The 21429-nt window shown below is 36.6% G+C and overlaps 1 protein-coding gene across 1 annotated transcript in view; it reads right to left on the bottom strand.

Moving 5' to 3' along the window:
• The window catches only part of LOC150089496 (dynein beta chain, ciliary-like), a 1205440-nt gene that overhangs the window by 440267 nt on the left and 743744 nt on the right, over window positions 1-21429 (bottom strand). Inside the window, 1 exon segment of the mRNA XM_090390004.1 lies at window positions 16800-17033. Coding sequence (XP_090246130.1) covers window positions 16800-17033 — 234 coding nt within the window.

Genomic DNA, 21429 nt, shown 5'->3' with positions numbered 1-21429 from the left:
GTTGGTTGGTGGAACAGACTTCCATCCCTTGTCGTGGAATTTGATATCCTAAATAAGTTTAAGGCTCAGCTGGACAGGTATTTTGAACGAACAGAGGGTTGAAGCGGAAGTGGTTATTTTTTATTTTTTATTATTTTTTTTTTGGCTGATGCTGCATAAGCTTGCTTTCTTGCATCAAATGCCTCTACTAATGCTAATGCTAATTTATTAGAAAACCAAGGTATAGATAAAGAACAAGATTTTAATAAAGGAATAAAGGATTTTAACCTTACAATAATTATTTCTCTAACTCAGAAAACATTGAAATCAGAAGATTTAAAACAGTAATCCAAGTGAGGAAAAGGAGAACAGAAATATCTCAGGTCATTTCATTTTGCATTGTTCTAATGCCAAACAACCCAAGGCACCCTTGAATACTCTTCCAACTTTCATGGCACATCACTTCATGTATATTTATATGTATATAATATAATATCTATATCATCGTTATGTAAATACCTCTTATTTTTCTGAAGGGAAATTATAGTTCTGGTATGAAAATTTAATTTGAGTTTAAAAAAATATATTATTTTCAATTGAATCTAGCATTGTAAAAAACATATTAGTTATCTTTATATAAAAAAAAAAATACCTTGAAAGTGTTTTCCTTGTTATTATAAAATGTTAGCTTTTTTACAGATAAGACTCGAATTTGTTACTTTTATGTAACAAATTTGATATATTACTTGTGATATTATTAAGCAGAAACTGTTTTGTAGAATCAATTGAAGTGTCAGTGGAAGAAAATAAAAGCACCTACGTGTAAATTTTCACCAAAAAAATCTATATTTATAGATATAAAAATACATTAGCGAGACACTTGAACCTGTTTTGGGTTGCTCTCTTTGCCTCTAATAATTATGAGAGAGAGAGAGAGAGAGAGAGAGAGAGAGAGAGAGAGAGAGAGGGGAGAGAGAGAGAGAGAGAGAGAGAGAGAGAGAAACCCTAATTTATGATCCAGACCCACAAACTGACATTGAAAAGCTGAGTTCATGGAGGTATGTGGTTGCAAATGGTAGTAAAGTATTAATAGCATAGTTGGATATTTGAGGATACTTTTCCTTAACATCTATCCAAAAACACATCCAAAGGGACTTCGGCAAACTTATTGAGAGTGCTGTCACTCTTCAAACAATCAAATTCCTCTTTCATTTTTAGGGACAGTGTTCAACAGAAACAGTGACAGATGGTGCACAGGGATTGCGAATCCATCATTGTTCCATTTTTGTTGATGGAAAATAGTGCAAACAGTTATCTTTTAATATGTTCAAATGCATTTCAGCAAAATCTAATATTTCTTATCTGTTGCTTGTTTCTTGAACTGTCACTACAGCTTCATTCATCCCTTGATACATTTCTTTCTAATGATCCACGTTTAAGTTCATTTTACCATAATTTATTCTTGAACCCAATTTGATATGTCCAAAAATTTTAAATGTTTTCTTACGGGCCTTGCATTTTCTTGTTTAATTCATTAAGATGCTTGAATATTCATCCCTCCATTCATTCCAAATGCCTGTCCAGCTCAGCCTTAAATTATTTAGGCTATCAACTTCCACAACAACAGATGGAAATCTGTTGTTGTGGAAATTGTGGATGTTCCAGCAATCAACTACTCACTGGCTAAAGGCAAACTTCCACATATCTATTCTACAACTATCTTTCCTCAATTTGAATCTATGCCCCCTCAGGTTCTTAAATTGAGCAAGCAGAAGTATCCCGCAGCATTGAGCCTGCTCAAACCATTCAAAATATTGGTATTTTTTACACCTCAAGGCCTTATACACCTCAGTCAGATCACATCGCAGGTGCCTAGTCTCCAGATGTAACTTGTAGACCTTAAGCCTTTCTTTGTAAGAGCACCCCTTGTTCCTCTCACCAATCTTGTTGCCCTGCTCTGTACTAGTTCTAGAAAGTACACATTCTTCCTAAAATGAGGCTTCCAGACTTGTATGCAGTATTAAAGGTGGGCCTGACCACTGTCTTATACAAAGGGATAATCACCTCCTTGTCTCTGATAGCAAAATTCCTATATATATCACTGACAAAACTCCATGACCTGCTCTGGCAGTCAGTCTGCACTGTTCAGAGAACTTCATATCTGACTGCACAATTACCACCAGGTCTTTTTCATTCTCTACCATCCTGAGTGTAGTACCAAACAATCGGTACATTTCTTTGGGGTTACTTCTACCCATATGCAGTACTTTGCATTTGTCAACGTTAAACTTCAGTTGCCACTTTTCAGCCCATATACACAACTTTTCTAGAAACTGTTGCAGTAGCATACTGTCATTAACAACCCTGCCAACCTTTGTATCACCTGCAAACTTAGACATTAAGCCTGATATACCTTCATCAATATCAGTGATAAATATACACAACAACAATGGACCCAATGGCAAACCCTGGGGAACTCCACTAATAAGGTTAGTCCATGTCTCCCGTAGCCGTCTCCCACTCAACCATCTCTTTATCCATTGCAGCAACTTGCCCTTAATGCCATTCCGCTCCAATTTGTACAGAAGTCTTCCATGTGCAAGAGTATCAAAAGCTTTCCTGAAATCCAAGTATATGATATAAAAATTATTTTTTTGTATCCAGTTCCTTTGTGACCATCGTAGTATCCAATTAAACTGGTCAGACAAGAGATTTTCCCTTAATAAAGCCATGCTGTGTCTGAACTATTACTACAGTCTTGTCTGGGTGATCCTGTATCAGCTCTTTAACCAGTGACTTCACTGGCTTTTTTCCCTGGAACACAAGTTAATCTAACAGGTTTATAATTATTTGTCACTCTTTGCACCCCCACTGGGGATACATCATGGGGCCCTCCCCTGATTCTAAGAGGATGCTCTCATATTTATGGCTATGGGCTTGCTTACTTCCGTTGCTGCCTCCTTCAATATAATTGGATAGATTCCATCTACCACAGGTGCCTTTTATATGTTTAATTTCAACAATTTCTCCTCCACTTTGCTCTCAGTTACTACAAAATCACTTAGCTTCCTCTTACAGTTTGATAAACTTCTGGCATTCCCCTCCTTGAATAATTCCTCATGTGTGAATGTAGATGCAAAATACTCATTCTGTTTTTCAGCTACTTGAGCAGGATCATCAATAGTCGAGCCATCTATGTTAAGTGAACCAATCTGATTCATCCCCTTCCTTTCAGAGTATACATAAGTAAAGAACTCTTTGCTATTTTTCTTTGTATCCTTTGCCAAAGATTTCTCATAATTAGCATTATCATTAGCATTAGTAGAGGCATTTGATGCAAGAAAGCAAGCTTATGCAGCATCAGCCAAAAAAAAAAACAAAAAAAAAAAAACCCACTTCCACTTGACCCCTCTGTTCGTTCAAAATACCTGTCCAGCTGAGCTTTAAACTTATTTAGGCTATCAACTTCCACGACAAGGGATGGAAGTCTGTTCCACCAACCAACCACCCGCTGGCTAAAGGCAAATTTCCGCACATCTATCCTACATCTGTCTTTCCTCAATTTGAATTTATGTCCTCTCAGGCGATTATTCTGAGCGAGAGGAAGAATCCCATCAGCATTGAGCATGCTCAAACCATTCAAGGCTTTATACACCTCTATCAGATCACCTCGCTGGTGCCTAGTCTCCAGACACTGTAATTTGCAAAACTTAATCCTTTCTTCGTAAGAGCACCCCTTTGTTCCATTCACTAATCTTGTTGCCCTTCTCTGTACTCGTTCCAGCAGCTCTACATCCTTCTTGAAATGAGGCCTCCAGACCTGTATACAGTACTCTAGGGGTGGCCTGACCATTGCCTTATACAAGGGAATAATCACCTACTTATCCCTGCTAGAAAAATTCCTATATATCATTGACAATACACCATGAGCTACTCTTGCAGCCCATCTGCACTGCTCAGAGAACTTCATATCTGCCTGCACAACCACCCCCAGGTCCCTTTCATTCTCTACCACTGTCAGTGTAGTACCACAGAGTTGATACGTTGCTCTGGGGTTGCTGTTTCCCATGTGTAGTATTTTACATTTGTCAATGTTAATCTTCATTTGCCACCTCTCAGCCCATCTGCTCAACCTTTCCAGATCCTGTTGCAGCAGCTTAGTGTCAGTAGTGTCCTTGACAACCCTGCCAACCTTCGTATCGTCTGCAAACTTGGACATTAAGCTTGATATACCATCATCAATATCATTTATAAATACAGAAAACAATAAAGGACCCAATACTGAACCCTGAGGGACTCCACTAATAACATTAGTCCACAATGAGCAGTGTCCATTGATTACCACTCTCTGTCTTCTCCCCCTTAACCACCCCTTTATCCATAACAGCAATTTGCCTCCAATGCCACACTGCTCCAATTTGTGCAGCAGTCTTCCATGTGCAACAGTATCAAAAGCCTTTCTAAGATCCAGTATTTATATAATATCAAAGTTATTCCCTGCATCCAGTTCTTTTGTGACTGCATCATAGTATCCAATCAAATTGGTCAGGCAAGACTTCCCCTTAACAAAACCAGGCTGTGTCCGAACTATAACTGAAGTCTTGTCTAGATGATCCTGCGGTGCTTCTTTAACCAATGCCTCCATTAATTTTCCGGGAACAGAAGTTAAACTCACAGGTCTATAATTACTTGTGTCAGCCTTTGATCCTCCCTTGTGAATTGGGGTCACATTTGCACATCTCCAGTCCATGGGTACCTCCCCTGAGTCCAAAGAAGCTCTCATAATTATGGCTAGGGGTTTGCTTACTTCCTTTGCTGCCTCATTCAATATAACTGGATAGATCCCATCCACCCCAGGTGCCTTTCTTGTGTTTATCTTCAACAATTTCTCCTCCACTTTGCTCTCAGTTATTACAAGATTCTCTAGCTTACTGCCAGAGTTGAATACACCTCTGGCATTCCCCTCGCTGAATAACTCCTCATGTGTGAATGTCGATGCAAAATATTCATTTAGTTTGTTAGCTACCTGAGCAGGATCATCAACAGTTGACCCATCGATATCAAGTGGACCAATCTGATTCATCCCCTTCCTTCTAGAGTTTACATAAGTAAAGAACTCTTTGCTGTTTTTCTTCGCATCCCTTGCCAAGGATTTATCGTAATCTGCCTTCGCCTGCCTAACCTCCTTTGTAACTTGGTTACAGATCAACTTGTATCTATCATAGGCTTCTGTGTCACGTGTTAATTTGTATGTACCCCATGCATTTTTCTTCTCTGCCATATGCCATCCGACATCCATTTAGGCCTAAACCTTGAACAATATTTCTTAGTTGGTATGTAAAGCCTAGTAGCTTCCAAGATAAGTTCTTTGAATGCTTCCCATTTTGAATTTGCTGTTGGTAACATCATCGGTTGATCCCACTGTATAGAATTTAAATACTGTCTCAGTCCATCGTAGTCACCTTTACGAAAGCAATACCCCTTCCCTTTACCCCTAATGGTAGTTACCTCTTTGAGTAACTCCCACTTCAGAACACTGTGATCACTGCCACCTAGTGGTTCATTAATCTGCAGATTCTTAATGCATGAAGAATCACTACTGATAATCAAATCAAGAGTATTACTCCCTCTAGTTGCCTTTAGAAAGAGTAGAAGTAATTGCAATGGGACGATAATTGGATGTGAGGGATTTGTCACTCTTTTTAGGAATTGGCTGGATATGAGCAAATTTCCAAGCAGAAGGAAAAACACCTTTGGAATAAGAAAGTGAAAAAAGGTGGCAAAGAATAGGAGTAAGTTCAGGAGCACAGGTTTTGAGAACAAGTTGAGAAATACCATCAGGACCTGGAGCTTTCTTAGCATCAAGATTCATCAAAATCCTTCTGACATCCTTTTGACGGAAGACCAGAGGAGGCATTGAATGGAGCGTGATGGGAATGGTGGAGGTGTTTTACCAAGATCATTAATACATGAGTTGGAAGAAAAATGGGATGCTAGCAGGTCAGCTTTATCCTTGGCTGAAGTGACAACAGAACCATCTGGTTTGGACACAGGTGGGAGCAGAGATGGGCACAAGTTGCGGCCAATAGCTTTGGCAAGAGACCAGAATGCTCGGACACCATTAGGGCAAGAAGCAATTTTTCTACTCTTAGCCTGTTCAAACTCTAATTTGGATTGATTAATAACTGCTTTACAATTGTTGTGAGCTTTGGTGTACGCAGAAAATGAAACTGGAGAATTAGAAACAAGCCAATTGCGATATGCAACATTCTTTTTTTGAACAGACTTAGCACATTTATTGGAAAATCAAGGTTTCGATAAAGGACGAGATTTTAAAGTGGAGTGTGGGATAAAGGATTCCATACCTGCAAGAATAATTTCACTGACACGATCTGAGCAAATGTTGACATCAGAAGTTTTGAAACACTAATCCTACCAAGGAAAAGAAGAAAAGAAGTCTCGCAGGTCATCCCATTTTGCATTCTTGTAATGCCAAACAATATGAGGTTGGGAATAGCCATGAGATAAAGGTTCCATTGGACAAGAGACAATCACCAAGTTGTGATCTGAGGTGCCTAAAGGACCTCTCACTTCGATCGTGTACTTAGCATTAGCATTTAGCATTAGTAGAGGTATATGATGCAAGAAAGCAAGCTTATGCAGAATCAGCCAAAAAAAAAAAAAAACAATTCCACTTCACCCCTCCATTCATTCGAAATACCTGTCTAGCTGAGCCTTAAATTTATTTAGGCTATCAACTTCCACAACAAGGGATGGAAGTTTGTTCCACCAACCAACTACCCGCTGGCTAAAGGCAAATTTCCACACATCTATCCTACATCTGTCTTTCCTCAATTTGAATTTATGCCCTCTCAGGGGATTATTCTGAGCAAGAGGCAGTATCCTATCAGCATTGAGCATGCTCAAACCATCCAAGGCTTTGTACACCTCTATCAGATCACCTCGCCAGTGCCTGGTCTCCAGACACTGTAATTTGCAAAACTTAAGCCTTTCTTCGTAAGAGCAACACTTCGTTCCATTCACTAACCTTGTTGTCCTTCTCTGTACTCGTTCCAGCAGCTCTACATCCTTCTTGAAATGAGGCCTCCAGACCTGTATACAGTACTCAAGGTGCGGCCTGACTATTGCCTTATACAAGGGAATAATCACCTCCCTATCCCTGCTAGAAAAATTCCTGTATATCATTGATAAGACACCATGAAGTAAGTAAGACACTATACTTAGAAGGGTTGTTTGTGAGAAAAAGATCAAGCGTATTGGCTGTATGATTAGGATTGTCTGGTATTCTTGTAGGTAAATGAACAATCAGTGGAAGGTCATTAGTAATTGCAAAAGGCTCAGCATCTCGACCAGCTGGGTCGGTGTGACTAGAAAATGGAAGCCAGCTGGAGTTGTGAACATTAAAATCACAAAGGAAAATTACCTCACTGTTAGGAAAGTTGGACTGGAGAAAGTCAAGTTGCAAAGAGAGGAAGTCAAAGAGCTCCAAGTGATTAGTGGAGTTGGGAGAACGGTAGAGACAACAGATGAATTTGACACAATGAGGCAGAGAGATTTTAAGCCAGAGAAGATCAAAGAGAGGAGATTCCAAATGGTAAATGAACAATCTGTGCAAGGTCATTAGTAATTGCAAAAGCCTCAGCATCTCGACCAGCTGGGTCGGTGTGACTAGAAAACGGAAGCCAGCTGGAGTTGTGAACATTAAAATCACCACGGAAATTACCTCACTGTTAGGAAAGTTGGACTGGAGAAAGTCAAGTTGCAAAGAGAAGTCAAAGAGCTCCAAGTGATTAGTGGAGTTGGAGAATGGTAGAGACAACAGACACAATGAGGTAGAGACAATAAGGTAGAGATATTTTAAGCCAGAGAAGATCAAAGAGAGGAGATTCCAAATTTCCAAGTCTCTGACAGGGAATATCAGAACGGACATATGCACAAGTACCACTTTTGAGGCGAAAGGAATCATACAGCGAATAATTTGGGCATCTGAGATGAGCAGTAGTTGAATCAACCGATAACTGAGATTCTGTCAGAAAAAGTACATGGGGTTTGGCAGACTGCAAGTGGAAATGGACATTGTTAAGATTAGAATTCAGACCACGTATATTTGTGAAATGAATTAGTAAGTACTTGGGAGTTTAGATCTTTTTGCAGATAAGCTTGCTCTATTATTTTGACAATTCATGATGTATTCAATAGTAAGAAAAAGTGGGTGGGACATGCCGTATGAAGTAATGAAATTTTTGAATATGACGTACACACGGTAAGAATATACCCAGATCCTTGACATAACGTGGCCTCGACAATGCTCCCCGCATACACACTACTCGGACTCCCTCCAGTCACTATCTGGCAGAGTAGAGGTAGCAAGATTATACACTAGCTGATCCAGAAGCCTCCTAGAGTTACCAATATGTTCAGCCCGGTTTACTAACTAGCGGACAGCCTGCGAACACTGTTTTAGATCTGTACCTCGAAATGTAAGGAATATTGGATCTTGCCACGATGTTCATCATAACCTCAAAAGTCATCAATCATACTGCATGATGGAAGAGATGGGGAACGGTTGACTGGAACGTAGCTTTGGAGACTAACATGGGTTCCATCACTTCAAGCCTCCAATAAGCAAAGTGGTGGTACTGCACCGGTTGATGAGAGTCATCTACCACCTAGTACTGCCTGGTAACATAGAGGGGCAGCATTCCTCCATGTGGTGTGGGTGCCACACCTCGACCCCTCCTTACGTTGGTTCACACCTGGGTGGTCACCCAACATCTAGTTGTGCATGGAGGTTATACTCAGGATTACTAACAGTCTCACCATCGGGAAGGTGCAAGTAGAGGATTTGGCTGCCACAGACCATCCAGTCTTCGCCGAAATTGGGTCTACTTGACTTGAGTGTCACCCGAATATCAGTTCCATCAGCGTTTTAGACTCCCAGGTAGCAAGTACAGCTTGTCTGGCCTATCTGAGAGAATGTCTGTGACAACATCAAGGGACCTAGATGTTGTGCCCACGGATTGGCTTATGATGGGGTATTTTGTTTTGTTATGTCTTACTTACTATTTTGTTGTCTTTATGATTATTTTTATTTTATTTTATTTTATTTTTATATTTCTTCACTGACATTGTTCAGTCCAATATTTGCAATAACAATACCAATACTGACTTAAACACGAGGCATATGTCCAGTCTTCTATCCAGGGGCTGACTTTGGTACGGGTTTCACAACCCTGGACAGCCCGAGCACAACTATATTCCCCTTATTCCACTTGCTGCCTGCTATCCATTAACACTACAATTTATTTCTCATGCGCGATTAGGCTGGTTGAAAGCAATGTCAAGATATTATCCTTCTGCTATCACTTCTTTTTTGTCTTAAGCATACTGGAGTGTCTTTTTAACGCTACTTTGATAGTCATTTATTCTCCCTTTATGACACATCTGCCTCATTTGTTTATTTCTCTGTCACATGGGCACACAGTTCACTTTGACCATTTCACACCTCCCCCTCCCCCCACACACACTTGGGGTTACTTCAACCGATATATATATATACAACTATCGGCTCATTTCTTTGGTCTCCCATACAGCCCTACATTCGCTACACTCTGCTAATTTCACTGTCTCCAGTCTGATCCTACAGTAAGTTGTCAAATCTTAAGTTTACTTTGCTTAAATTTCAAACTGGGCATTTTGCCTTCTTTCATACTTTCCCTCTCTTTTCTTTTGACAGAATTTATTCATTTTATTTTAGCATTTTTTCCTTTCACAGAATTTATGTTTTATTTTAGCGTTTTACTTTTATTTATTTTTGAATTATATTCTTTTTATTCTTTTTATTTTTGAATTATATTCTTTTTATTCCTTCCTTTTTGGACTCTCTCAGGTTGGCTATGATGTATACATTTCGTATGTATACATCATAACAGAAACAGAGACCTTGCCTATTGCTGTGGCTCCTACGGTTTTGGCTGCCGATCCTATGAAGACGTAGTTAAAGTCCTAGGACCTACAGCAACAGGTACCATTTTTATGTCATTTTTAAGTTAATCTTAATATTATTTAATTTTAGGTAATCTGCATTTACCTTGCAGGCATTCTCAATTTATTCCACTGTACTTACACTTGACAGGTCAGCAATCCTACTCAATACACTGATCAAATACATTTGACTATATTTCATTATGGTTGCTGGGTATTTCTTATATAACTAGTAGTGTCCCGGATCCATAATTTGATTAAATACAGTAATAACTTTTTCGTTCTTTTTTAGACGTTCAGTTTTATCAGTACATCCTATTATTTTTATTTATTTATATATTTATATATATATGCTGAGTGGACAGAAATCATGGGATACCTACCTAGTAATGGGTAGGCCCACCTTTTGCCCAGAGAAGGGCAGTTACATGACAAGGCGTTGAGTCCACTAGTTCATGAAAGTGTTCCACAGGTATTTACATCTATGCTTGCTGCACCGCTGTCCATAATTCTGTAGCATTCCTGGGTGGAGAATCCAAAGCTCAAATGGACCTATACACAGAATCTCAAAGGTGCTCCATAGGGTTCATGTTTGGTGAACAGTCAGTAATGGTCTGGGGGGTGTTCAACTGGCACACGGTGGGACCTCTGGTATGTCTAGACACATCTCTAAGTGGTCCAGGTTACATGTCCATCCTTGCAGACCATCTGCATCCATTCATGGCCATCGTGCACCCACAGGGCAATGCATTCTTCCAGAAGGCCAATCTGCCTCCCCACAGAGCCGTGGTGACTAGAACATGGTTTTAAGAGCATTCCACAGATTTTACCACCATGGAATGGCCTCCATGTTTGGCGAACAGGGAGGCCATTCCCAACGTGTGCCAGTTCAACACATCCCAGACCATTGCACCAAATATGCACCCTTCCGTCTGCTCAAAATAACTGTAAATGGGGCTCTTCGGACCTGTCTCCAATCAACCAAGGCCAGTGCCGATGTTGTTTCGCGTAGAGTTGAGGCGTAGAATCCTGTCTTCATGCAGGGCTGTGCCAACCCTGTTTATCGAACACGGGCAGCCAAAATGATGTAGAATCTAAGCATAATTTGAATAAAGAAAATACAAATAAAGAAATTCTTGTCATAATAAACTTTTTAAAAATGATTAGATAGTGAACCTGTAACTTTTTTGATTCTTAATTCATATATTAGTAGTTGTTGAGACCCCATTATACAGTATTACCTTGTTTAACGATAGGGATGCGTTCACTGAGAGAATTGGATCAAATTTAGGGGAATTGCATATTCGTACCTAGTTGCCACCAACTAAAAATGTTTGTCAGTTATGTTATAGCGAGCATCATTTACAGAGGAAATGAACTGAAATTTAACATTTAATAGTTTTATTTAAGTGTATTACATAAGAATATTAAAAAATAAATATTATCAGCATTAAGTTTATTATAAATTATCTATTTACTTATTAATTAATTAATTATTCTATTTACTTTACTTATTAATTAATTATTCTATTTAATTTACTTAAATTTTCGTAATTGAAAAAGGTACGTATATTATTTATTTATAATAGTAATGGAAAATAGTTTTTTAATATTCAGCAAGATAGCCAGACTTACTGAAAAACAAAAAGATTTTCTATTGTGCAATATTGTAAAAAAAGAAAAGTAAAAGATGAAGAAAATAAAAAATCAGAAGGTGCTATTTTAAAATACTTTCAAAGTCTCGAAGAACCGTCAACATCTTCAACGTGTCCAGTAACTGTAGCAGAAAGTACTGAAAATGGTTCGGGTTCTGACAAAGAAAATTATAAAGAAGAAGATGAGAATAAATATGAATTTGAAGATAAAAATGAAGGTCAAGATAGAAGTAGTGCTAAAAAAGACTGCCGAAATGCAGATAAAGGATATTGAAGTAGATGAAATAAGTGACGATCCTGGTACGCGGCCGTTAAGGATGTCTAATAAGTTAGTGCACCTTTTAATTCAAAATGAATCTGTACAACTAAAAAATGTTAATTATCCTGTTGATGACAATGGAAAAAAATTTTCCGATTCATATTACAAACGTACTTTACCTAATGGGGAGGAAAACTTCAGGTTGCTCTACTGTATGTCTTTGAATAATGGTTTTTGTTTTCCCTGTAAACTTTTCGGTTTTTCCAAGAATTTGTTAGCTAAAAACGGATTTTCAGACTGGCATTTGTCCCAATTTTTATCGAGACACGAAAAGAATGAAACTCATTAAAAATTATACTAAATGGATGGAACTTAAAAAAGCATTAGAAAACAAAACCATGATAAATCACTATGAGCAAGAAATTTTTAATTGTGAAAAAATTCATTGGTATGAAGTAATAAAATGGATAAGATATATAATTCAGTTTTTGGCATGACAAAATTTAGCCCTTAGGGCAGGGGGTCAGCAACCTGCAGCTCTTTGAACATGCAACTGAGGCTCTTTAACTTTTAGCACACATGAAACACAATTTAAAATGGAGTTAGAGGGCTTAAAAATCAAGCTAATGTGGAGTGCAAGACTGTTTTGTTATTTGGTTTTTAGGAGCATTAGCAACTAAGGCCATATTGCTCCAGAGATATGCAGTGGTCATTCCCTGACCTTTCCGCATCCTCTGTATTTGGTGGTCACAGGCTCGAACCCCGGTTGGAGTGCAAGACTAAAATCCCTTAAAATTGAAATTGAGGATTTGGAGAGGCAAAGGGCTGCCCTTGCAATTCTACACAATTGTTATTTGTTATTCGGTTTTTAGAAGCATTAGCAACTAAGGCCATATAGATCCAGAGATATGTGGTGGTCATTCCCTGACCTTTCCGCATCCTCCGTATCTCGGACTCGAATCCCGGTCTAATCAAGAAGCGTGTGCTACGCACTGCTGCTCCTGCCCACCTGGCTATAGAGGCGCCATTCTATACAAATGGATGGTGATAGATGAGTTGAAAAAGCAAGACCAAATTGTGTTCAGTCCGTGGAGTAGCTTAACAGACAAGTATATAAATTTGAAAATATTTGCGTTTGGACTTCTGTCAGTTTTGGTTTGACAAATTTCTGCAGGCAAATATTTTTGAACATGAACTATATTAAAAATAAATCAAGAAACCATCAAAACAATGCAAGTCTCTCAGCATGTTTAAAGATGAAAATTACAGCATACTTGCCTGATGTTGAGAGACTCGCTCAAGAAGTTCAGCAGCAAAAGTCACATTAATTTGTACCTAACTGGATGTTTCTTACGTTTTTTCGGTATTAATAAATAATATTTCAAAAAAATATATATTTTTAATGAAACACCTTCCACTCTATTCCATTTCTTTAAAATTCCCCCCCTCCTCCTAGCTTGAGCTGTGGCTCTTTGGATTTGGATCAAAAATGGCTCTTCACTCAAAAAAAGTTGCCGACCCCTGCCTTAGGGGAACGAGTAATATTTTGTTTGACTCAAATAATGGCAATTTTTTAAAAGCTGTGGAAATAATTTCAGATTTTGATCCAACTATTTCACAACACCTTCGAAGAATACCAAATTATCAAAATACTCAAACATGTATGCCAATATCTGGGTGACAAAATTCAGAATGAAATAATTTCATTAATTGCTACTCAAATTAAAGACAATGTATTGTTTATGGAAAAACAATGTAAATATTTTTCTATAATATTAGATTGTACGCCTGACATAAGCTATACAGAACAATTTACTATTATAATTAGATTTGTAAATTTAAATGAAGTTAACAAAAAAGTAGATATAAGAGAACACTTTTTAGGTTTTTCCCATATAACAAATTCGACAGGAGAAGGGTTAAGTGCATTTATTTTAAACAAGTTTAATGAATTAGGCCTTGATATTAATGATATGCATAGGCAAGGTTATGACAACGGAGCTAACATGAGGGGCAAACATAATAGTTTGCAAAGAAAAATTTTAAATATCAACCCCCATGTTTTTTTGTACCCTACGCTGCACATAGTCTCAACTTGGTGGTTAATGATGCTGCCAAAATTAATTTTGAAACAGTAGATTTTTTTAACTCAGTTCAAGAATTGTTTATATTTTTTTCTTTGTCCATGCAACGTTGGGACGTTTTGAAAAAATATGTTTTGAAATTACTTTTAAAACCAGTAAGCAATACAAGACAGGAAAGTCATATAGATGCAATAAGGCCATTAAGACAAGAAATTGGCGAAATTTATTATGCCCTTTTAGAAACAATGGAAAATAAGAATAAAGATGTTAAATCACGACACCAGTCAAAATGTTTGGCCTCAAAATTAAAATCATTATTATTATTATTTGGTTTTTTAGGAGCATTAGCAACTAAGGCCATATTGCTATGGGGATATGCAGTGGTCATTCCCTGACCTTTCCGCATCCTCTGTATTTGGTGGCTCATGGGCTCGAACCCCGGTCTAATCAAGAAGCATGTGCTACGCACTGCTGCTCCTGCCCACTTGGCTATGGAGGCGCCTCAAAATTAAAATCATTTAAATTTAAATGAAGTAATTTGGTAAGAAATATTAAATAATGTGAATGCAGTAAATAAAACAATGCAAAATCCAAAATTTAATATAAATTCTTGGCTTGATCAATTAAATAACGTATCTAATTACTTACAAAGTAAACGATCTGATAGTAGATTTTTAGAGTTTTTAAATGAATCAGTTTAATGAATGAATCAAAACAGTTAACTGAAATATTGGAAACCGAAACTAAATTTACTGATGTCTCTCTTATACGTCGACGTAAAAAGAAAATGCAATGTGAATCATTTGATTATGAAAATCCAGATGAAGGCATAAATGATGCCCAGTTAAATTTTAAAATTAATTTTTATTTTTCAATACTAGACACAACAATAAATTCTCTTAAAGACAGGTTTGATTTATTAAGAACACATAGTGATTATTTAAATTATTTATATGACATACATAATTTAAAGCATGTAACTGATCAAGAAATTCTAAAATGTTGTAAAGATTTGCAAAATAAATTAACAGACGATATCAAGAAAAAAAAGGATATCAATGCCATTGATATGACCAACAAATTAAAAGTACTTAAAAATATTTTAAAACCAGATTTGAGAGTAACAGAAGTATTAGAGTGTATTTTTGAAAATAATTTATGCACCACTTTTCCAAACGTAGTGGTTGCTCTAAGAATACTTCTTACATTGCCAGTGAGTGTAGCTACCGGGGAAAGATCCTGTTACAAATTAAAAATAATTAAAAATTACCTTCGTAGTATAAGGTCCTGAGACAGATTGGATAATTTGGCACTAGTCTCGATAGAACATGATTTAGTTGAAAGTTTAGATATGCATGACATGTTAAAAAATTTTTCAGAACTGAAAGCCCGAAATGTTCAATTTATTGAATATTTAGTCATTTTATTTCAAAAGTTAAATATGTAATAGCACATGAATTAAACTTTATACATGTAATTATGTTTAGTTATAAATAAAGGTTGTTATTATTATTATTATATATTTATGTATTTTTATAACAATTATTATAATATCTGTTTTCACAATTTTTGTTCAAAACTAAGTGATATTATTTAAAACATACATATCAAATTTCAATAAAATTTATTCCACAAAGCTGTCTTAATTTTATGTTACCTTTTCATGTTCAAATATGTGTAGCATGAATAAATGAGGATAAATAAATAAAATAAAAAAATGTTATTTATTTTTTTTGGGGGAGGGGATTACAATGTTCCAGGGAAGTATATTTTTCCTTTGACATGGGTGGCCAATATATATGCAATGGCCCTATCTTGGTGTTAGTAATGGAACTCTGGTGGGTCGGTGGCTCCCATAACCTATTGCGGCTAATGATTGCCTGATAGTCTTGGTGGAGATGTTTCTGGCACCTCCCTCGTTGAAGTTGGCAGTGATTTGTGCCACTGTCGCTCTCCAGTTGGCTGAAACAATGTGAGACAGATGTCGACAGCCACGTTCATCCACTGCCTCTCTCTCTCCACCCACAGCACTATCCACGATGAGATGTTATTTTAGAAATGGTGTATTCTCAATACACTCTTGATACTTTCGAACAGGGATAGTGCAATTTCTGTACCACCTCCACAATAGAGTGACCCATGCATCAGGCACACATTATCATCCCTCATTCTAAGTCGGTTAACTCACAATGTTTATTCATATTACCAACTACATGAATGCAATATACCTATATACCTGCCAAGCTGTGAGTTCCTCCACTAGCAAGAGAGGTGACAGCGTCGTGATGCCCAGGAACCAGGTGTGCACGAATTCTGTCCTTTCGGTGCATCCGTTCAGAACACTAGGTACAAGATATTCATACATTATATATTACAAGCAAACATTAGTGGCTGCAATTATCCACATTTTGCTTGTAATATATAATGTATGATTTTCTTGTACCTTCGTGTTCTTTTGCAATTAATTTAATTTCTTTAATTTATAAATTTTAATTTTAATTTTAAATTCTTTAATTTTTCTCATAATTTGCAATTCTTTAATTTAAAAATAGTACATCATTTCATATAAATAATCAGTTCTTATAATCACCTTACTTTTCCTTCCTCTAGCCTTAAAAACAATATTCACAAGGATTTTGAAATGTCATCAAAATTGGCCTCTAAATGGTTGGGTTATCGGAATGTTTTCTACAAAATTTTCTTTCCAGCTTATTTAAATCAGATGGAAACTTTGACTTTAAAACTTATGTGGAGTGCAGTGTTGCTTAATCTCTTATTAGAATTAAAAGAAAAAAGATATTTTATAAATAAACAAACCTGAGAACTTGTTGTAAGAAGCTTTAAAAGGCATTTTTCATGTTGTTGAATTTTTGTTTGCAACAATGAAAATTCTTGCCTTAATAAAGACTTGTATGTTTTCACATACTCAGTAAAACACCTTGAAGTAGCATAATTATAGCAACTTTCATCTGAATGATATAATTCACTAAATTCAACAACAGATGAATGTACCCAAGCCATGAATTTTGCTGCAGAGTCTTTCAATTCCACCTGAAAACATAAAATAAATAAATAAATAAAATAGAAAAATAAAACAGTATCTAATCTTATAAAATAACAAATACATTGCAGAAAATTAAAATAGGCTGTCTGAGGTGAGGATGAACATAATCAGAATCTTCTGTAATGAAGGTTCCAACCAATTGTATATACAGTTGAGATAAAGATAAAATAAAATAATAATGTATATTTGCACATAAAACTACTGATTTAAAATAAGGTAAAAGTAAGATACTGAATAAAAGATTAAAAAAAACAATAAAACATGCTAGCTTTCAATATTCCAAAATGTCTTTTCCAATCATTAAAATCATAAAGCAACACGATGACAAATAAACTCCCATAGCTACACAACAAGAGACAGATTGCATAAGAGCATAAGACATGGTCTCTGTAAATGTGCCTTTCCTGAAAGGGTACTGGATAGGTACAATCCTCCTACCCAGACTTACGTAATCAAAATCCTCAGCCATCAACTATGATATTTATATCCTTCTATCCAGGGCTTTCTTGTGTCATCATATAAATCTTACAAGTGGAAGTAGTCCAGTGCCTCCAACTTTCATCCTCAAATTTCTTGTCAACTATTCATGTTATTATTCATGCAGAGCAGGGTGGTTTATTTTACAGACTACCCTGACTGCAATGAACATTATGCAGGAAAAACTATGCTGCATTTGTGAGACTGCATAGACTAACATTTAACTTCTCTTCACAAGGGAGGGGTTGAGGATTACCCAGTGGGCAAACATTATTGGACTATGGTGGGACATGCACTTGATTATAATCAAGTTTACATGGTAGATAGTGCCCATTAACCATATTACCACCGCCAACACTGGTTGATGATATGACTGATGGGCATGATCATTTATATCACCATCGTCCCTGCTTGCTTCAATCACAATTCAAGCCTTCCAACCCCATTAAACATATCATAATCCAGAAGGATTGCTGATGGTGTCATAGGGCAGTATGCTAGTAGTTATTGGTCACATGATCCTCCCATCTGGTAATACTGCTTCATTCAATCATCTATTTTTCATAGCAATGCTTTTTAATTTTATTTATTTTTAATTTAATTTAATTTTAATGGCTGGCAAGACATCCTGGGATGTCAAAAGCTACCATATTTTATTTATCTTTATTTTTGTTTTATCTTTTATCTTACTTTTTATCTTGCTTTTATTTTAAATCAATAGTTTTATGTCTAAATACACATTATTGTTTTATTTTATTTGTATTATGTTGTAGCATTATTAGATCCACAAAGATACAGGTAGATTGTAGAATCTGATGGAAAGAAACCAGAGTACACATGAAAGAGCGGCTCATAAATCTTCATGAATATTGTGATCCAGCTCAAGAAGGCCAGAGGAAGTGGTATCAGTAAAAGGATAATATATGTAGTAAGATGCAGAGCATCAGATTTTATGGAAGAGTATATAAACCAAACATCATAGGCAGCAATGCACAGCACTGACTGGCTGGTGCAAAGCCCATTATAATAGGTTCCTAGAAGCGGGAAAGCTGTGTTGTGGAGTGACAAATCATGGTACATGGTTTTCTGAGCTGATGGTTATGTTTTGGTCTGGTGGGTACTCAGACAATATCATTTACCAGAGTCTGTCATCTCAATGAGGTTCAGTCACTGTCTGAGGTTGTTTCTCATGGTTTGGGCTCAGATCATTGGCTGTTGCTCCTGGAATAATGAATACATTGACATTATGGACAATTCTACATATTGTAGCCACAGTATAGGAAGGACCTTTTTTGCTTCAGTATATCAGTGTATCATATCCTAATATGCAGCCTGAATTGGTTTGAAAACATGACAAACAAAAGCTTCATTGGCCTGCCCAGAGCTCCAAAACAGCCATATGATAAGTTGATAAGTGGAATTTGTGTCCACATGCTGGTTAATAGTAATCTTGCCTTGCCATAGCCCAGTTCAGCTGGTGTCCCTTCATTCATTAGCAGATCTTAGTATTTAATGTACTACTATTGTCTACGCAAGTTTTGAGATGACAGCACTTTTTTGTGCCTCGTGTGTGGCTGTCCCTGTGGAAGAAAGTTTTGGCACTTTAATTCAAACATTAATGTAGCACTATTCTTCAATTCTTAAGTTCAGGATTTTTTTTTTTTTTTTTTTTTTTTAATTCTTTGTGTTTTTCTTTTCAGCAAATTTTGGATTATTGTTCATTTTTATTTTGTATCATTAGGTTTGATTTCGTGTAGTTTTTGTGGTTTGTGATATTTTCTGGAAAGATGATTTCATTTCTTCACAATGGGTATTATGTTTTCAGTTGTCTCCTTTTCCCTCCTTTCTTTGAAATGTCAGTTGAGTTTTCCATTCTGCTTGGAATAAAATGGTTTTGCCTAACAAGTATAAAAAGGAATTTGTTAATACAGTATCTTTCAGTGGTTTTCTAGGTAAGACTGAAAGACACTTTTAGCCTTTCAGTACCATTTCAGTACCTTTTGTCACCTCATCAGTGAAGAGCTAAGGGAGACTAAAAGACCTCTTTCAGTCTCCCTTAGCTCTTCACTGATGAGGTGACAAAAAGTACCGAAATGGTCGTATGAAAAGTAGCATTTGTGTACACATGTTAGTCAACAGTAATCTTGTCACAGTCTGGTTTAGCTGGTGTGCTTTCATTTATTAGGGGGAGTCCCATACTTGGTAATTGATGTATTATTGTCACTGCAATTGGTAGTTGAATTGATCGATGTGTAAAATAGAAATGAATCAAAATACTACTTTCTTGTTATCAAAATTGGTTTGAACCTACTGATGAGAGTGCAGTTGTGATTAAGGCCAAAGGTGGGCTAACACTTATTAAAATAGCTTACTAAAGGATGGAGAAGTAACAAATGAAATTAAATATTGACAAATGTTGGGAAATTCATTCATGTAGAAGTAATCTGAAATGAACATACCAATTGTATGGTACTACACTCAGAGTAATGGTGAATGAAAAAGATCTTGGGATAACTGTTCATTCAGTAATGTTTGAAGTCTTTTGAGCAGTGCAGACAAGCTGCCAGGGCAGCACATGGGGTTTTGTCGTTGTTGATATATAGGAATTTTGACAGTAGGGATAAGGAGGTGATTATACTGTTGTATAAGGCAATAGTTAGACCACATCTTGAGCACTGCATACGGTTCTGGAAGCCTCATTTTAGAATGGGTGCAGGGAAGAGCAATGAGATTAGTGAGCAAAAGGGTGCTCTTACTAGAAAGGTTTCATTTCTGCAAATAGCAGCATCTGAAGGCTAGGCACATATGAGAAGATCTGGTTGAAGTGTTTAAGGCTTTGAATGGATTGAGTTAGCTCAATGCTGAAGGAATCCTTCCTTGTGCTCAGACTACACACACGAGAAGGAATAAATTCAAATTGAGGAAGAATTGGTTGTAGAATAGATGTGTGTAGAAATTTTTATTCAGCTAGCAAAGAACTAGACAAACTGTTGTGGGGGGTGATGAACAGGTAATATGGAAGGTGTTGGCTTTTTTTTTTTTTCCATCTGATACTGTAGAAACTTGCTTTCTTGCATCAATTGCTACTACCAATATTAATACTTTGTTGTGCCTCATTCATTCATATTTGAGACCTGTGGCCATACTGACCAACATGTTACGCTAATATGCTGTGCAATAGTCGTTCTTCTATTGCACACAGATGCTTTATACAAATGATATAGTGATTTTATGAATGTAGCTCTTTGCCACTATTAATTGTAAAGTATACATCTCAAAAACTAGCTGAACACATGTGAAAAACTCTGTTCAATTTTGAATCAATAGTTAGGCTGAGTATAGTTGTCTGAACTTGAATTACTTCAGGGAAGTAATTATAGAAGTTACTAAGCTTTTTATATCAAGAGATAATGTTCCAGATTTAGAACTAAATGGATGCATGCTGAACTGACTAGAGTGCATGGAATACTGAAAAGTTATCATAGTCTGTGATCAAGTCACTAAATAATTTGGCTAAGAATGCAAAGAAAAGAAGCAAAAAATTCATTGCTTACATTAACACTAGAGGGAAAGAGCCATGTTGGCCCACTAGATATGAATTCCATAGCTACTGATGATGCTGTTCAAGTTGCTTGCAAATTAAATAAATATGCTGCATCTGGATTCACTTGTGAAGAAGTTTTTTGGGAGGAGAATATTAGAAGTAGGCCAATTTACAACAGAGCTAAATGAATTGGTAACAACTGAGAAGAAAATGAGAAATTGTTGCCCCTGAAAGTGTATAAGGCACCTGGGGCTAATGAGATCTATCCATTTATAATTAACGAAAGCAGTAAAAGAAGTAAACTCTTAGCATAATTATGAGAGCAACCTTGGATTTAGGGAGATCTCTATGAATTGTAGATT

This window comes from Mastigoproctus giganteus, chromosome 2 (genome assembly GCF_048544385.1).
Source record: "Mastigoproctus giganteus isolate SK-2022 chromosome 2, ASM4854438v1, whole genome shotgun sequence".
NCBI classification, from domain to species: Eukaryota; Metazoa; Arthropoda; class Arachnida; order Uropygi; family Thelyphonidae; genus Mastigoproctus; species Mastigoproctus giganteus.
This window is presented reverse-complemented; position numbering and strand designations above follow the sequence as displayed.